General features: G+C 40.0%; 1 protein-coding gene across 2 annotated transcripts; it reads right to left on the bottom strand.

Annotated features, from left to right (window-relative positions):
- Positions 1–9,685: 9,685 nt before the first annotated feature.
- Positions 9,686–11,783, bottom strand: LOC103713309 (UV-B-induced protein At3g17800, chloroplastic-like). Of its 2 annotated transcripts, none has more exons than XM_008800190.4 (4): positions 11,663–11,783; positions 11,385–11,561; positions 10,945–11,237; positions 9,686–10,852 (listed from the first exon to the last, which is right to left on the bottom strand). In XM_008800190.4, the coding sequence occupies exons 2-4, from the start codon at positions 11,526–11,528 to the stop codon at positions 10,033–10,035; spliced, it is 1,257 nt and encodes a 418-aa protein (XP_008798412.1). In that variant the 5' UTR covers positions 11,529–11,561; positions 11,663–11,783; the 3' UTR covers positions 9,686–10,032. The 2 variants fall into 2 exon arrangements, with proteins under 2 accessions (XP_008798412.1, XP_026663047.1); XM_026807246.2 differs by having other exon boundaries at positions 11,385–11,578; positions 11,663–11,768.
- Positions 11,784–19,261: the final 7,478 nt, after the last annotated feature.

Genomic DNA, 19,261 nt, shown 5'->3' with positions numbered 1-19,261 from the left:
TAGCAATTAGTCATGATAGGTTCCCACTGTAGTTTTTTTTTTTTTTGGTACAGCGGCAGCTCATATAGCTAGTATTAGAGTACAACCAATCGAATCTAAAAAAAAGTGGCGTAAACAAGGAGGGGTCGCTACATCACACGTCTTTAGAATCGCTGCAGAGTGTCGAGCAACAAATGAGACGACCTAGACAGCGGTCCGGTTCGCCTCTCGAAAGATATGGACAGTCTAGGAGGAGTTCATACTCTTGTCGATCCTCTTTTCGTATCCAACCGATCATCGTAGCAGTTTTCCTCCAGCCATATTTTGCTATCATCGAGCATATACCTGGTGAAGATAAAATGCCCTTTCAAGCCGTCCGAAGCTCTGGTGCTTCAATGGTAATCATACCATCAATGCGCATCCTCATGCTGCAGTCAGCTTGGAATGGTGGTCCCGACCACTGTAGTTAATGAAAAGTGGGAGGGAAGTGAAGGAGCTATCGAGGAGCGCCACGGCGTCGTCCGGAACGGCGCGCTCCGCGGCGAGGAACCGAATCCCGAAAGCACGCGCGCCTTACGCGGTGTCGCAAATTTATCTCGCAACGTCAGCATAAGTAGCCGTTAACCAGTACGCAGGTCCCAATCGGGAGTCAGACTCTAGTGTCCGGCCCCACACGACGCCTCTTACAACGGTCAAAAGGATTGACAGATCCCAAAATGGTTCGTCCGTCTGATCAAAATCATGTGGTTGCCTTTACCCTTCTTGCTACGTCAGTGGATTTTTTTTTCTGAGTTCACGGGGGGAGAGGGCGCCTTGGAAGGAGCAGGCTAGGTTCGTTCCACCGACCAACCGCCCACTTGCTTGGTGTACTTCGGCAACGGACACCTTATCCTGTTTCAGCCCTGTTGTTTTGATAGGTATTTTTAATTATTGTATCTTAATTGTGGATGGCAGCTAAGTAGAAAGCCAAATCGTGTCATGCAATCTCTATTTGTTTTACACCAGGTTGTGGCATCATTAGAAATAGTGAATTTTACAAGAAAGTGAACGTGTTGATGCACACCAAGAAGAGGAATACACTTATTACAAGTTATAGCCGACCAGAGCTTCTTTTCAGTAGACATGTGTGACCCGATAGAAACTATACTTATTCAAAAGTCTGCGAATGTCGTGGAGCAATGTCCTATTGCTAGTACTGCGTCCTCAATCTCGGACCCACTCGATCACCATAGTCGAATCCCTCTCGAGAAGGATGCGGTCTGCATACACCACACATCTCGCATATGTGATCTTCACTGCTTCCTTCCTTGCCAACACTATTGTTGAAGTTGATTTTAAAAAAAATGATTTGAAATGTAGTACCGATATTAAATTCCCTAAATCAAAAGGTGGTGCAAAAAAATTAGAACTATAACTAAGCGGTAATTTTCTCCTAAATTATAGAATCTGAGTCATAAGTCATGATTTAGAGAGTAATTAATCTCTTTAACTAGATTCAAAGACCAAAAAAAAAAATAGATCGAATCAGCTAAGATCTAATTTTGTTAGGATTCTGATTTCGCTAAACGGCTCCCGTCTTTCTCCGATTACAAAAAGTTGAAAACGTTAAAAAATTTACAATGGAAGAAAGCTGGCCGAGAAAAAAAATCTGGTATGGAGGATAATTTAATTTGTCGTCGTCGTCGGAACCGTTTTGTAAAAAGCCTGCAGGCCAACGAGGTCTTTCAGCCGGACAAGCTGTCAGAGCCACTGTTCCCTCCCTGAAAGCGACCTCCGTGAGCCCAAATTAAACCCCGTACACCCCATGCAAAACTATACTCCTCCCTCCTCAAAATCCAAACAAGCAAAGCTCCAAAGCCACCAGGCGCGGGCCATTGACCCCAGCTTCTACTGGCCACCCCAAACCCACACCCATCCATGGACGCAGTTTTCTAATGGATAGAGCATGGATGGTCACAAAACAATTGATTAAATCTAGGGTGACAAAAGTTTCTGGAGTCTTTCTCTATGTGCCAATGAACAGCTGTTGCCGAGGTGGAAAGGAGATAACAAAAGGTGGTGGGAGGGGAGGGTCAAGGCAGCATTGCCCAGCACGCAAAGGTGGTATACTTTTAGTTTGGACTGTGCCTCCATGTAGGTATGTGCATGGGTCATGGGTGGTGGTTAGGGTAATAAAAAAAGGGAGAGGTCTCATGCATGTGGTGTCCTTTGTAGATCACTAAGGTCACAAGAAGAGTGGGAGCATTGGAAATTTGGGGTCAAGGATGTATGTGAAGCAAAGGAGAAAGGGATAAGGATAATGGAAGATATTGATAGGTGTTGAATGTTGTGCTTAGTTATTTGGACAGTGGCACTTGTGATCCTTGTGCTTTGTGGCACTTGTTGCATAGTTTTTGCAGAGGAACTCATGCTTGCAGCACACTATTTGCATCCACCTGCCTCTGGTATCACAGGCAGCACACTGTTTGCATAATAAAGGAGTTGATGTGCTGATGAATGAGTTGGCCACATAGGAATTAACAGGTGATCCAACCATCTGCATTGAATTATTTATGAGTATTCAAATGGAAGTTCTAATTGGAAAATAATGGAAGTTTGTAGCATGTATGATTATAATTATGTTATGCTAGCTCTGGGCATGTCTGTTGCATGTGTAGAGTATCTCCATGCTCTTCCTTTAACCCATGCTTTGTTGTTATGCAATTTCATGTATTTTTCCTAAGAAGAACAATTTTAAGATAGGTCCACAAAAACATCAAGAAAAAATTACAAAAAAAATAAATATATTCTTTTTGAGACACACACACACAAAAAAAAAAGAGCATAATCTTAACAAAATAAATATTAGGTCACAAATCAAAAATACAAACCAAATCCAAACCAACCTAATCCAACTTCTTTAACATGGATGAAACATGTCAATGAGACAAGAGATATGGCATCCTCCTACTAGAAAAAAGTTCTTTTATTCTCAAAGAGGTACTTGGCAGCTCCTGATTTTTTTTTCCTTGCAGAATTTTTACCACTATCCTTGATTTAGTGAAATGGGGTTGACTAAAATTTATTAGACTATGATAAACTACTGCTGGTGTGTCACAAACCAATTGAAAGCTATTGGAAACTCACTAACTAATAATTCATGCTAGTTCACATCATAAAGTGGTCCATAGTGTCCTCTGTCATATCAAAATAGATCAATAATACTTTAGGATAATGATGATCATGAACCTTAACTGTGTCCAGTTGCGAATTTATTCATGCTTCATTGCTTAAGGAACAATTTAGTTAGCCTATTAGAAAAAAGTTGATGATAGAATTAGGTTTTGAATTTTTGTGGAAAAAATGAAAGTTTCTTTCACATAAATTCAGTTTTCAGGTTTTATTGAATGTCAAGTTTTATAAACAAATCTATGAATAGGACTCAAGCAGTAGTGAATGCCTCTGAACATGAGGAAGCTCCTGAACATACTTGGTAAGTAGTCACCATATTTAAGGTTGTGAAGAAAGTAAAGAAAAAAAAAAACCAATTTTTAGTAAATTAAAGTGTCTAAACTAGATGATTTTTAAATCCTGAACATGATTTTTATTGATTGTCTGTGACTTCTCAATGCAAGGAAGCAGCTGAGTTTTGCAGCTATTCCATGATAGATTTAGACAGCCAAACAACCACTAGATGATTCCATATTCCTCTCTTATTCATGCCACGAGAGGGTAGTTAGGTGGCTTTGTCATTGCCATCAGAATGGCATCCATAGCTTTCAAGGCGTGATGGATATAACGCAACCATAACTCATCAAGTCCCCCACAAAACACGGTAGGCTGAGAGATGAGCGACAACTGCCTCTTTCTGAGATGGATGATGTATCACCCATCCAAACATAAACATATATAGCTTTCTATGGTACAAAATATGCACCACAAAGAATTCCAGCTCTGAGAGCAATTTCTAGATATTTTCTGAAAATAGTCTTTTTTAATAATGAACATTTCTGCTATCCGACTTACAAGAAGAATTAAGACACTTAAGTGCACTTTTTTTTTTTGCTAAGACGAGTGGATCATATCTGACGAGTATGTATGCACCAAATAAAATCGAAAAATAAAAAACTATGGAGTGCTAGGGGCAATTCCCCATCTTCAGCCCTTAGGGTACTACCAGAGTGACTGGCTATGTAAGCATTTCCAATCACTTTAAAAAATATTTGGTTGGTCTGATAGTGGGGAGATGTGATCACCCAAAATGGATGGTAATTGGTAAAATTACCCCTTGCAGTGTATTAGTGTGTGTGTATATATATATATATATATATATATATATATATATATAGCATGCGAGAGGGAGTATCGATAGATTAAAATCTTAGTATTATATTATCAACTATATTCCTAATATTTAAATAATATTATATAATTCTTAATATTGTAATTATGAGTATTAACCTATATATGTACGCTATCATTATCCTACATGAGAAAATGTCGAACAAATTAATTATTATTATATTAATATTTTTATTCTAATAATATTTAAATAGTATTACTTATCATATATAATTTGAATCAACCACACCAATTGGTTGACTAAAATAATCATATTTGAAGATTATTTTTTGAGAATTATGATCAATCTGAACTTGAGGTTGCCCCCATTAGCCAGAGCACAGCTTGGTCCACTAAACCAAGGCTCATAGTTATCCAAGGAAAAAGATCCGAGTCTATTGGGTAGGCTGCCACCAGCCGCCGGGATGGGCGCATGCGAGTGTAATTCTCCGCGGACCAGTTTCGAGCGGATAAGATCGCACGGGGAGAAAGCTGGAGTTCCAGGGCCCACAGGAACCGAAACGAGTCATGACGTGGGGTCACGGTGATGCTCCGTTTGTGGTGGGACCCAACAAGGAGGGTGCGCGTCGATGATTGGTTTGTCGGGGAGTTGTGTCGTTTTGTGCGGCTGGCTAAAGTGGTTGTCCCCTTCCTCATTCCTGGTCCTATCATTTTCTATATAATTGTTGTCATAATTTCAATCTCATAAGGCAAAAAAAAAAAAAAAAGCAGGGAATCAAAGGTGCATAGAGCTATCAATGCCTTCTGGTATTCTTTATTTTTTGGGGGGGACCTTGAATTTGGATTATTTTATGAATGGTTACATCTGATTTACTTCTTTATGCGACGAGAACTAAAATAGAATGAATTATTTGTAGGTTTATATACATTGGTGCATGTCTTGATTTCGAATTGCTAAAAGGCTTTTGGAACATATACATTTACTACTATCGCAACCACCATTAGCAATATAGTGATGCTAACAATGGTAATCACAAAGAATCTCTATCCTTGTCAATAGAATGTCACATTGTAATTTTATGAAAGGTTTCCACGTTGTCCAAAAAAATTATGACTATGCATGGATATATGCAATAAGCCAGTTAGCTAGCTTTTTAAGTGCCATTAGTTATAATGCGCATGCAGATATACATAGTTGCTAAAATTTATATTTGAAATAACTTGAATAATTTTTAAATTCTAAAAATATTTGAAAATAATTTGTTTTTCTCAACTATTGGTTTCATAGTTACATAAGTGAGTATGTTCTTATGTACTATGTACTTTTCTTGTTTTTAAAGTCTAGTAGAATCCCCTTTTTTTTATAGAACTTCCGTGTACTTAAAACTTTTCAAAAAAAAAAAAATCTAAGTTTTTGACAAAGTAATCTAATTAGAGTTATTTTTTTAAATTAAAAAATATAAAATTAAGCCACTTTTATATAGTTTAAGAATTTGTACTTGGTTAAAAATTTAGAGAGTATCTTTTTGGAAAGACTAGTTATAATGCATGCGCAAATGTATATGACTACTACAATTTTAAGATTTGGGATATTTTATACTCAAAGCCTAAATTCTAAAAAATGCTTAGAGTAATTAAATTATAACTAACTTTTTAATGCGTTATATCTTATATGTGCTTGTTGGTTTAGTTGTATCTCTTTTCCTTCTCTTCTGAATTTTCTTAGAGTTCATAAATATTAATATCTTTTCATAAGTTCCCAAACTCTTTTTTTTTTTTTTTGATGACTTGGATTTTCTCTTACATGTTAGTTGAGAAGCCGGCAAAAGTGGGTTTTTTCTTATATACCAACTAAAACTCCTTTTTAGAACATCTTTCTTTAGAAATCTAGCATGCTTTGAATCTACTAAAAGAGAAATCTAATTTCAATCATTATAAAAATATTTTAAATCTTTAATATACTAACTTTGATGAGGATTACTTTTGAAATTAGGGTTATAAAATTATTTTTGGAATTAAAAGATTGGGAAATTAAGCCACTTTTACATAGTTTAAGAATTAAAGATAAGAATGGTTATTGCTCCCAAATGCTCTTTAGGATGAGCACATATCAATTTCTTCGCCAACCATTTGCTTAAAAGCTAAACAACTAACAATGAGGATGAGCATATTCATAAAGTATAAAAAGGGCGGCTTAATGCAAGAGGCTCCCACTATTGTGGCATCTGGGAAGAGCTACATGTATATAGCTTGGCACAAAACTTTTGTCATTGTTTTAGTTAGGAGTTTGTGGATGCTAATGGCCGGAAAGATTAAATATTTGATGTCGCTAGGGTTAGAAGTATAGCCTCCTCATAATCCATCATTCCATCATTAAGGTATCCATATCCTCCTAGGGGAGGAGTGGATAATATTCTTTGGAAAGCCAAACTTACACCTATTACACTTACCTAAATGCACTACACATGAACCAGACCTAGACCTCTTGCGCTTGCTTGAATGCAAAATACCATGACTTGCAAATTTCGCTCCTTTGTTGCAAAATGGACACACATAAAGAAGCGAGAAGATTTCCAAGTATTCTGCATCCATAAAGACACTTGAATTACATTCTCCATGACCTATACGACAATATCATTATTAGCTAAAAAATTGGCTGCTTCATTTTAATGGGGGATTTAAAAGACTAGGATGTCTTAGGTATTTGATAACTTAATAACTTAATTCAGGTATCCATTCAAAAAAGCCGATCTTATTATCAGATGATGTGGAGCCTGAATGATAAGTAATTGACAGACTAAATGAAAAATCAAAAATAGAAAACTAATAAAAATACATTATTAGCTTACTGACAGATCAAATTAAATTAGACTTAAGTAGAGATTTCTAGGATGCCAATCAAATATAAAAGTCAAGGGGATCAAATGCACCACCCATACATGCCATATACTGACCTCTCACACCCTAATACTAACATGCTGTAAAGATGGAAGGATGCAGTTTGGCTTGCAAGATCCTGCAAACTGCATTCCTTGTGCATTGTCTGCGCCTCGACGCCATGTCGGTATGTACAGATGATGCAGGGAAGCTATTGGATGACATCCAATACCTAGTAATTGAAAACCAGCCAAACAATGTACCTGGTAAGGCCCCTAGCTACCCAGGGCAGATACAGGGAGTGGTTCTACATTTGGGCTTGAGAATTCTAGGGATGCTCACAGTTGGTAGCTTTGAAAAGAGCATTTGAAAGCCACCTGTTACCTTGAAGAAACAAAGAAAACTTTGTTGCTCAGCAAGTGAAGGCATGGGGTAATTGTAATATGCTGTGTTTCTAGGTGTTCAAGCTCTAAAACACTTTTGAAATCTGTACAGGACCATGCAAAGGGCCATAAGACTCAACTTTAGCAACCATCATTTGGCAGCCGGCATGCTGCCGGAATTTCTGGAGGAATAAAGTTGCTTTAGATTACAGTAATGGACCATGATACTGTAAATAGTTTTCGATCGACTAGGAGAAACCAGTGACTTCGACTTTACAATCATCATCTTGACAAGATCTCTCTATCTGGAAACAGTTGCCATGATCTTTTGCTGCCATAGAACTTGAGGTGGCAGGAAATCATAAAAAACAAAAGGAGCAAAAGATTTCTTCTAAACAAGGCTTTATGAACAAGAGAGATAATATAGTGATTAAGAGTTTATAATAATAACAAAATTATTGCCAAGATTCAAAATCATCTGCCCATAGCCCTTTTATGGCAGATCGTAGAGATTTCAGATAAACTTCAAAGACACCTGAACTGGACCAAAATCTACCAAGGCAATTCCTATATCAAGTATTACCGCGTTAATAAGATTATTAACCAAAAAAATTCTTAAACAACGTATGAATTCATACACAAGTAATCCGACCCAGAACACTAGAATTTGGCAAAGCATAAATTCCAAAGAGATCCTTAAGAAGAATATAGAGCTGTTGAGATGCAACCGAAGGGCCAAGGGTGGAAAGATGCACCCTCCAAAATTTTGCTGGTTTGTTTGTGGATACAATTGATTTCAACCCTGAGCAAGTGCTTACATCAACATTGTGCATCTCGTCAATCATATAATCACAACCTTCACATAACAACACCTTTAATTGGCATACGAACCACATCAAACATCTACTCTTCAAGGTAACCTGGACAGCATCCATTCTTAATTCTATACTTTTTCTTTGTAAATTGTGATGCTATAATCATGTTGCTCCCCTGTAAAATTTAGTTTGCAAACCGCTGCTTTGACTACATATTCATGCAAATACCATCAATAAAATTTTCATAAATCTAGACAAACACTTTGTGAGCTAAAGAAACTAGGAGCAGTATACTGCATGACCACTATCTGTAATTCTGTGCATCCTCAAATATCTTGCTGGTTTCTCACTTTCTTGCAAGTACTCACTTTAGCATCATTCCTCTCAGACCAGTCATAACAACGACCTTCATAACAACGTGACTAGTTGGCACAGGAACCATGTTATATTGCAAGTGTCCAAAGTCTTCTTTTCTTGATGGAGAACAAGGGCTACACCTATTTCAGACCTTCATAATTTTTTTGCAATCTAATCATACTACTTGATGGGGTAATCTTGTGGTTACCCTATAAAATTTATTTTTCAAACTACTTGTGCTTTGAGTATATTTCCATGCAAGTAACAACAAAAAAAATTTCATAAATTTGGACAGCCTTGCTAGCTAAAGAAACTAGGAGTCATATAACCAGCGATCTGTAATTCTGTATATCTGAGGCATGGGTGGAACATAGAACATAGAGCTCTTTTTACATTTGGGAAAAATTAGGAGATCCAGAAATGGCAAAGTAGATGCAATCAAAGAGGCTGTTATTCCTACAATGCCAAGATATTCACGATTGCACGATCAATCTAAAATTGTGATGAAAGGTCGGTATCCCATAAATGTTGCCATTATACTAATAGGATTGACCAGCTCCCTCACCAGTCTCACTTCTCTTTCGCTCAGCCTCCCACACTCAGCCAAATCCAAGGTCTCTATGCTTTTCCTTCTTGTTTTTCCAATCTTCTTTTTGGCTAACATATGCTATTTTTGTTTTTAACACATTACAACATATCCCACAGATACAGTAGCTGAACATCCACGCAGCCTCCTAAACATGCCCCTGAAACTTTTTGCTATCAATCAAGAGCTTATGATGCAGAAGGGACAACTACTGTTTCAGAGATATTTCACCGGCCACCTAATTCATACAAAGTAGTAGCCTAAACACAATAGGTTCAAATAAATTTGTTGTTCAAAGTCATAAAAAACTCATAATATCTGCTGACAGAAATGAAATATCGAGCCTGCATTCAAATTGATCACGACTACCTCAGAATATAGCAAAATCATGAATAAGCCCAAGAATCTAACAGCAATGCCAATAACCCAATCTAGTTATAGAAGAATTTATCATCCTCACAGAAACAAATTCTAGGATTTCACATTGCAACTCAAAATTATCCCAAATACCATTGAGAAATACAAGTTCTAAGCATTAATAGCAACTATAAAATTCCTAAATATAAAACTAAAGAGGCTCCCTTTGTACAATGCTTAAACCCTCAAACAGAGGGGAGGGATCTGATAGTAACAAAAGAGTTAGCAACTCCATAATGCTTGCCACAACTGGCAAATATGAATCTCCTTATCGCTGATGAACATCTTCAAACTAACTTGTGCAGTAGTAACTTGCTCAAATTTACTCTCGAGCAAACTAGTTAGTCACGAAATGGTACCTGGAATCTACATAGCTCTCGACGTCCCAGAGGAAAGACCCAAAAGTTACAGCCTCCAAAATAAGCCTTCTCAAGCCCGCAAAACTAATCTTGATCAGCTCATCCTTAGAGGAATCAATCGTCCCCTGAGGTGTGATGACAATCTCTGGTCTCCCAAACAACGCCTCAGTGTGCTTCTCAATAATGCTAAAGGCCTCCTTCGACCTCACTGTCGCATACCTTTGCAATGTCTCAGAATCAAATGACATGACATAGGACCGTAGCCTGCAGGGCTTGACATTATGGCCAAACCCACCCTGGCTGAAGCTTGGAGAAGACCCCAAAGATGCCTCAGGATGAGAATTCCCAATTTGAGCTGATGGTCTCGACTCATCGGGCATTGCTTGTTTAATGGCATCCTCCTCTTCATCAGTTCCCCAGGGGAGGCTCTTCATTGACTTCTCAAGTTGAAACCTTTGATCCACTCGCTTGAGGAAGTACCCATACATCACTGAAGCAGCATAAACCTGTCCAACCCGAAGCTTGCTTATGGGTGCAACAGAGTTTGAATCCCCCAATCGCTGCCCCAATATAAGAGCCAGGTGATTCTTGATCATCTCATATGCATCTGGAGAATGGAGCCTTTCAATCTTCTCCTCCTCGGGCGGCCACTGGTCAACCCTCTCAGAGGGATCCGTTGATTGTGAGAGGGTGGGAACCAAGGAAACATCAGCTTCCATGAACTTCTGGACAACCAAGGCATATAGTATCTCCTCCAGAGCCCTTCTCCTCTCTTTAGCTTTCACCTCTGCGATTCTCCTAACAATCACAACAGAAAAGCCTCACCTTTCACTCTTATAAACAACCCGTAACTTATAAACAGCAAGGAAGATCGGATTTTTATGGCCTACCTGTACAAAACGAGGTCAGTGCCGGAAGGGGATGGCTCCTCCTTGTTCTTCTCGGCCTCGCGGTCAGTCTGGAGCTGATCGAGCTGTTGATCAACGGCAGCAGGGACGAGATGAGGATGGCTGATGAGGATCTGAGACAAAAACTGCCCAATTGGCGATTCCAACTGGAGAGGAGCTATGGGGGAGGACGATTCGGATGAATTGGGGGACGATAAAGATGCCCTAATACCGCTGTTCCTTCGATCACCGAATCCTCTTTGCCCAAGCTTCCGTACAGAGATTGAACGGCAACCCTACCACGGATCCATGCAACAATCAAGCATCAAGATATCAAACGAATGGAGTCAAGATTGAAACTTCGAAAAAATTTGCCTCCTTTGTAGCTCTAATATATCCAAAAACCAAAACCAAGTGATGGATTGGATATCGAAATTTCATACCTTGAGCCATCTGCTGGAGAAATGGGATCTGGGATCGAATGAGACGAAATCCGGCCGGGAGGCCGCCAGAACACACGATCTGGAGGCGCAATCGGAAGCTTTGCCGAGGAACTGGGGAGACCGAACGACCGCCACGGCGTCCATGGATCGAGATCGACGCGCCTTAGATCTCTAAACCTGCAACACAAGAAACCCTGGATCAGAGAAATTGGAAACACGGAGCGAAGGAAATCAAGATAAATCCCTAAAATTAGAATCAAAATAACGATCTATCGTACCGCAGGAACAAGTAGCAAAAGAAACGAAAGGAGGATTGGAGTTATGGTTGGGATTAGGTTTGGAGATCGGAAAAGCTTTGAGGAGCCGTCAACGTTCCGCAACGTCGGACCGGGAAGGTGCACCGTTTATAGGTCCCTTGATGGGTAGTTCTAAATACACCCCCCCTATTGCTCAGGACACCCCCCAAAAATTAAAAAAAAAAATACCCAAACTAACCTTTAGTGTAATTACCATATTGCCCTTGAAATTTTCTCAGTACACCCCCCTTCCTCCTCCTCCGTTTCGTGCTCCGTTCGGCACTGGATCGCCGAACAAAATGCTTCTGTTCGGCTGAACGGTGCCGAACAGAAGGCTTCTGTTCGGCGATCCAGTGCCGAACAGAAGGCTTCTGTTCGGCAACCCTCAACCGAACAGAATCCTTCTGTTCGGCGGAGGGAAGGGGAGGAGGGGTAGGAGGGTGGGGAGGAGGCGGCGGAGGGGGGAGGGGTAGGAGGGGTAGTTGGAGGAGGGGGAGGTGGAGGAGGAGGAGGAGGAGGGGGAGGTGGAGGAGAAGGGGGAGGAGGGGTAGGAGGAGGAGGAGGAATGGGAGCAGGGAGGAATAGGGGGTGGAGGAGGAGGCAAAGAAGGGGGAGAAGACGGAGGGGAATGCAGAGTAAGAGGGGATGGGGATGGGGGGCGGAGGTAGAGGGGTGGAGGAGTAGGAGGAGGGAGGAGGGAGGAGGAGGAGGAGGGTGAATAGGCGGAGGAGGAGGGGAGAGGGATGAGGGGGAGGCAGAGGTGGGCGGGAAGAGGGGGAGGGGGAGGAGGAGGATGAGGAGGGGGGAGGAGGAGGAGGCAGAGGCAGGGCGGAGGAGGAGGGGAGAGGGATGAGGGGAGGCAGAGGTGGGCGGGAAGAGGGGGAGGGGGAGGAGGAGGATGAGGAGGGGGGAGGAGGAGGAGGCAGAGGCGGGGCGGAGGAGGAGGGGAGAGGGATGAGGGGGAGGCAGAGGTGGGCGGGAAGAGGGGGAGGGGGAGGAGGAGGATGAGGAGGGGGGAGGAGGAGGAGGCAGAGGCAGGGCGGAGGAGGAGGGGAGAGGGATGGGGGGAGGCAGAGGTGGGCGGGAAGAGGGGGAGGGGAGGAGGAGGATGAGGAGGGGGGAGGAGGAGGAGGCAGAGGCAGGGCGGAGGAGGAGGGGAGAGGGATGAGGGGGAGGCAGAGGTGGGCGGGAAGAGGGGGAGGGGGAGGAGGAGGATGAGGAGGGGGAGGAGGAGGAGGCAGAGGCGGGGCGGAGGAGGAGGGGAGAGGGATGAGGGGGAGGCAGAGGTGGGCGGGAAGAGGGGAGGGGAGGAGGAGGATGAGGAGGGGGGAGGAGGAGGAGGCAGAGGCGGGGGGTGGGGAGGGTGGGGGTAATTTAGGAATTTTTAATTTTTTAGGGGTGTCCTTAGCAAATGGGGGGGTGTAGAGAGTATTTAATTTTTTTTTAATTTTTGGGGGGTGTCCTGAGCAATAGGGGGGGTGTATTTAGAACTACCCTCCCTTGATGGATTGGCCTTCGAAGAACTACCCTTCCAGTTCCAGATATTTTCTCTTCATGCCATTGGTTAATTAGTAGTGTTTTTTTTTTTTTGGTCGCCTGCATACTTGAGTCATTGAATGGAGATTGTGAATGGAAGTTTGTTCTTGCTATGATCTTGGAATGAAATCTTTTGTTGTGAAAAGTCCACAGGCAATTTCAGCATTTCAGGCAGCATGGAGAATTTATGTAATGATTGATTTTTGAGGTCAAATGTATTACATGTTTTGAATAATTGTACTTCAACCCACAGGTCAGCCATTCAAATTTCTTTCTCGCCTGCGCCTCCAAGGAATTTAATGTACTAGCTTGGAGGATTCTGATAGGGATGAATGGATGATAAGAAAATGCTTCATTGTGTAGTTTTTGTCTTGAGATTCCTATGTGATTTATCATCATCACCATTAGAACTAGGCTAGATAAAAATCATATTGAATATTGGGAGAGTGAAGTTAAACAAAAAGCTTTTTATGTCAACACAAGAGGCTTCATTAATCAACAAGCAGGCACATTTTTCTTGATGCTATAGTTGACTCTCAAAAAATTTCCTCAAGAATTATGCCATTTGCAAATCTTTTCCCCCTTAATTGTCAAAAAAATATGCTAATTCGTTCAAAGAACATGCTATTAATAAATAAATTTATATTGTAGTTCTACTTTGTCTCTCTTGTACTCCCCTTTTCTTGCCCTTGTTATTATTTTGGGATGCACTTATCAATAATGACAAGGGAGTAGAGATAGTGAGACAAAATTTGTTCATGTCATAAAGTAGTCTTGAAATATGATCACTTTGTGATGTAGTTCCTTTTGCAATTTTCAACTCATTTGGATTTACTACTTATTGTATAGCATAAATTATTATTAGTTACTCATGACATTAGCGAGCAATCATTAATCTTTCCAATTCAAAGAAGAAGAAGAGTAAGATGTCCAAACTCAAAGATGGCAATGAGTTGGGTTGGATCAAATAACGTATATGTGAAACAAAATTGTATTATTAAGGTTTAGTATTTTTAAGCTAGATCTTTTTCCATTTGTCAGAAGATATGATATATCCAAGCAGCACTAACTTAATTAAGTGAGATAGGTAGAGAAGATAGGAGAAAGAAAAAGATAAAAAGGTGGTGTGCTGGCAAAACCAGATCAGTGATAATTTAGAACTTTTTTTTTTGACTTGATAGAGATAAGAAAATTAACCGAATTAAATAAATCATTAAACTGATAATTTAAATGTAGGTTCCATAAACTCCTATCATTTCTATTTTTAGTACAACCTATTCTAAACCAAACATTTTAAGATCTTAATAAACTAAAATAATGGCAATAGTAATAATAATAAAATTATTTTTTATAGATGTCTGAATCATGGCCAACGATGATTTTTTTTTTTTCTTTTTTTGATGCATCAGCTTCTCATATTGCTCTAACATGAGCCCAGCCAGTTCCATCAGACATGCAAATTTTCGTCAAAGTTAAGGTTGTTTTGGTGATTTTTCATGCGTTACGTTGCCATTTTAGACCCGTTCCCTTGGGAATTTTTTTCGAAGATTCCCGTCGTCCCGACTCGAGATGTCTCGGTTGGACTTGATCGCGTTGGCCCCTTGATCTTCACGTTCTTCGCGGGCTCCCACGACCACAATTGCAGGAGGTTGAGATCTCGTGGGAAAGAAACACGTGGCCATCAAACAGAGCCGAGAGAGAGAGAGAGCAAGCGAGCAACGCAAAAGTTGATTGCCATTGATGTAAAGCACAAACAGCAAACATAAATTTATACCTATCAATATACGCCGTGAATTATATCTCGTATATGGATGCAACTTCATTAGATTAAGCAAACAAAAATAAAAGCTACCTTTCACTATCATACGTGTACCACATATAAGGGGCTTTGGAATTTGTTTCGAGAATATGTTTACTAGTTATATGTATGCATCCATTATGGTATTGTCGGATCCGAATATAAGGCTACTTTATTTATTTGTCATATCTTCTCTAGATGTTTATGGGATTATTATAGCAGGTCGGTGTAGTAATTAGAGGGGAGTTGTACAACCGCCTATGATAGATGGATCAATTGGTCAAAAATGGATTTGTGCCACAGGTGTTGAACGATCTACTCTACATAGGTGCGGGCTTACAGGGCTAGGGCTCCAAAATCCTTTCTTTCATTCATCAAGAGGGTCACTTTTCCGGGCTGGGATCGAGAAGTGGAAGTCATAAAAAAGAGATGTTTCTCTTTGCACCTCAGATCGAAAAGAAAGGTAGCTTGTCAAGCTGGTCCATATATTAAAAATATTTGCTATCTTTTAATCAGCTGTTCTTCTTTGTCAACGCTACTAAGGACCTCTAGGTTCGCCTACTTGATGAATGAAAGAACATAAGAAAAGGTTATAAAGAAAAAAAGACGATGAAAGCTTACTATAGTACAGTCGAAGTCAGCAGCTTATTTAGCCTAGCCTCCCCATAGGTATATATTGAACTTAGCACAGGGTGAAAATGAAGTTTCTGATGCTCAGTTAACCCAACCAATTCCTGTTTGCACAAAATTTTGACAGTTATCTCCAACAACATACGAATAAGTTTGATAACCTTGGTGTCGATAGATTTATCTCCTAAAAATTTTAGTTTTATGCTTAGATTCATGCATACACATCTCCTACAAAATGTGGATCCGTTGGTTAAACTTGGTGCCCGTGTTAAATTTATTCAAGATGAGGGAATAGTACGGTCATTGATGATACTTTTTGTCTCCGTGGCTGGAACGTACGTATTAAAAAATAAATATGATTGAAGGAAAAAGTTGTGCACGCGTCTTGGACTGGTCTTTAGGGGCTTGGCGTGGATTACATTCATCCACATATAAGCCGAAATAAATAGATAGGTAAAATGAGAACCAGTTTGTATTTGAGAGAGGAACTCGCAATTTGGAAGCATCACGCATTCATCATGCAGCGGAGAGCACCAGTATAAAGCCCTGGAAATCCTTTGAGAAAAAGTTCCAGAAAAAGGTCTGAATCGAGGCTGAAGTGAAGGATAATATTTTCGTTGTTCTTACGATGTGTAATTTGCCGCTCCAAACGACCTCGGAGTCGTTGTTTTGCTACTTGCATGATTGTTGAGGTCAGATTACAATTTGCATGGCAACTCTGGTTCTTGGTGGTAGAGAGGATTTATGTGAGGCCCCTCCTCACTGGTCAGCATTTTGGCCTTGCTCGCTGCCAAATGAAGGCCCGAAGGCCCGTTTGGATATGAAACAGGCAATGCCCTCGTAGATCATGGTAGAGAAGGAGCATTAGTCCTCCTCCACCACGGACTCTGCCAGAGACTAAGATAACCTAGCCTCTACGCTTATTTAAGTTGTCGACCTCCATAAATCTTCTTCACCAGTAGATCTCGCAGCCACCATCATTTTCTTCTTTTTCCTCCTTTGATTGCCGATGATTTAAGTTCATTGTGCTTACCGAAAAATACAGCCAAGCTTTGCCAGAATCATTGGTAAGAGCCTCGATATTCATCTCATTTATTTCCTCGTTCATAAGCCTTGCCGTCGATTGAGTTTTCGCCGGAAAAATTCGAGAATGAGTGGCTCTATTTTTAGATTCAAAAACCCCCAATTTTTCGATCCAAAACTCCACCTATATCCTTTTTCTTGGCCTCCTCTGCTGTCGGCGCTTGTTGTCGGAGATGGAGATTTGTCCCCTTTGCTGCTTTGGGCCGTCACTGGAGCCCCACCATCGGAGAATCGTAAAGAAAAGGGAAAGGATCGAAACATCTGCTTTTAACCATTTCTTTCTTTTTTTCTATTGTCGGCCGCCCTGTCGTTGGTCGCCCGCCATTGGTTGCCGGTTTTCTAGCTGTTGACCACCTCGGCCACTTGACTGCAGCACTATCCCTTCCCTCTTCCTCTTTTTTTCTCTTCTTCTTCTTCTTCTTCCTCTCTTTCCTCTTCTTTTCTACTTCCTCCCTTCTTATTTCTCTGTATTGTTACTCTCTCCTCTTTCTCTCTCTAAGCACACCTAGGAATTTTAGTGAAAGCCCTATCTTTCTTTTGTTTGGGTCCCAATTGGTCCTAATGTGGAGGTCCTTAACTGCCTCGGTACCTGGATGATAGGTTGACCTGTTACCTCGACCCTTGTTAGATTTTTTTGAAATTCGGTCATCATTGGTCTTCATTAAGTTATTTAAATCATGCCTGATTTTGACCAATTCGGTTCACCTTGTTCAGACTGATCCATGCAGTCGAGTACTGCCACCATAACAATTATAGTTTTCACTATAGCAATAATCATACCAATACAAGAATGGTTATTAGGATAGCATTGAGAGGATATATAATGAGATTCATCCATTGCAGTCAAATAGGACAAAATGATTTCACCAAAAAAAGGATAAAATGATTTAAAAACACCATGTAAAATAGTTGAGAATATCTAGGATATATCAAACTTCCACTCCAGTGAGACGAAAGGGCAAAAAATTAGTTGAGGAGGCTTAGAAGCTTTATTCATGCTGATGTTGATATCATTATCTATCAGTGCATTAGAGTGTGAGAGAGCCACAACGAAGCCTTCTTTCTCTTCAAATATAGAGAGAATTATTTCTAGCAACAACACTTTCTTTTGGACAGTGTCTTATCTTGATAATTTTCTCTTGATGCTTGTCATCAATTTTTTGTATAGTTAAGCTACTACGGTACTACCATCCACATAATAGTTAATTCCGGCAATAAACTATTCATGTATAGCTTATTGTCTGAGTAACTGGTGACCAACTATGATCTCTTCAAGTCATAATTGATGGACCAAATTTTGGTCCATACAATCTTAATAACATATGCTAATGATTTCGAATTTAAAGGACAAAGCTGAGCAATTATTTTATAATTTTAGGCCTTTAGAATTTCAAATCTCTGTTCACCAAAAATGTTCTTTGCTTTGGATTTTACATCGACGCTGTGAAAATCTCGAGAAGAGCATGAGGCAAAACAGCGAGCATCATTAATATTTCTTCTTGCTATGTCAACAACAATTTGTATCCTACTCAATCATAGGTTGTCGCACAATAGTTAGGTTTAGAAACCTTGTCCATGAAGAACACTCCACCAAGGACTAAAATAAAATAATACAATAGGTATAATATAATACATTATTATTATATGATATCAAAACTATTATTATAAAAATATTGCTAAAATAAATTATTTTAATATTTTAAACTTAATAATATAATAGATAAATTCAAAAGTTTAATTGCATAATTATGGCACAAAAGATCAATTTAAACAATTATGACAATTTTTTAAAAAAATGTTATTTTTACCATAAAATAATCCTTTATTAAGACTTGAGCTTGAGTCTCTTAAGTGACAAACAATATTCTGATGTACTAAAGTTGAAATTTTTCCTAAAAATTCTAAATTAATTTTTTTTCTCTAATAGATTGTTTTTAATTTTTGTAAGAGTAAAAAAAAATATTTCAAAATTTCTATCGAACATCTTAAAATTACTCAATAGAAATTTTGATCCTTCAAAAAATATTTTTGGATTTCGGAGTCTTAATCCAATGCCTAAATGAAGATGGTTGACTTACTGTAGTGGGAGGGTCGATTGACAGGCTATAGTCGGAGAGTCAACTGATTCTTTTTTTTTTGGGAACACGAACGTAAACGGCTGGCTTTGGAGTCGCTCCGAACCAAAGTATCAAACTTATCAAACGTTGTATCAGCCGTTATCACACGGCTTTTATCGACACCTGCCCGCGCGTCCGTAGATCCGTCCTCCATCTTCTCCGTTTTGTCCTGTAGCTAGCGTCCTCCTATAACGTCCGTTAAGAGACATTCGGACGGTTCTGATCTAGTCCTTCTCCTTGATCTCTCGCCGTCCTCGGTCCTGACGTCAGTACCGGATCATCCGCCATTGGTCCACTGCCCAACGCACACCCGTCATGTACATCATTTCTCCCCCCGTCATCTACCGTCCATTTTCAAACCAACGGTGATCAGAGCCGCCAGCCCAAGAAGAAAGCAGTGTGCAGGTGGGCGCCCCC

The sequence above is a fragment of the Phoenix dactylifera genome, chromosome 6 (genome assembly GCF_009389715.1).
Source record: "Phoenix dactylifera cultivar Barhee BC4 chromosome 6, palm_55x_up_171113_PBpolish2nd_filt_p, whole genome shotgun sequence".
In the NCBI taxonomy this organism is placed as follows: domain Eukaryota; kingdom Viridiplantae; phylum Streptophyta; class Magnoliopsida; order Arecales; family Arecaceae; genus Phoenix; species Phoenix dactylifera.
The sequence above is the reverse complement of the archived record's forward strand: the minus strand, read 5'-3'. Positions and strand labels throughout refer to the sequence as shown.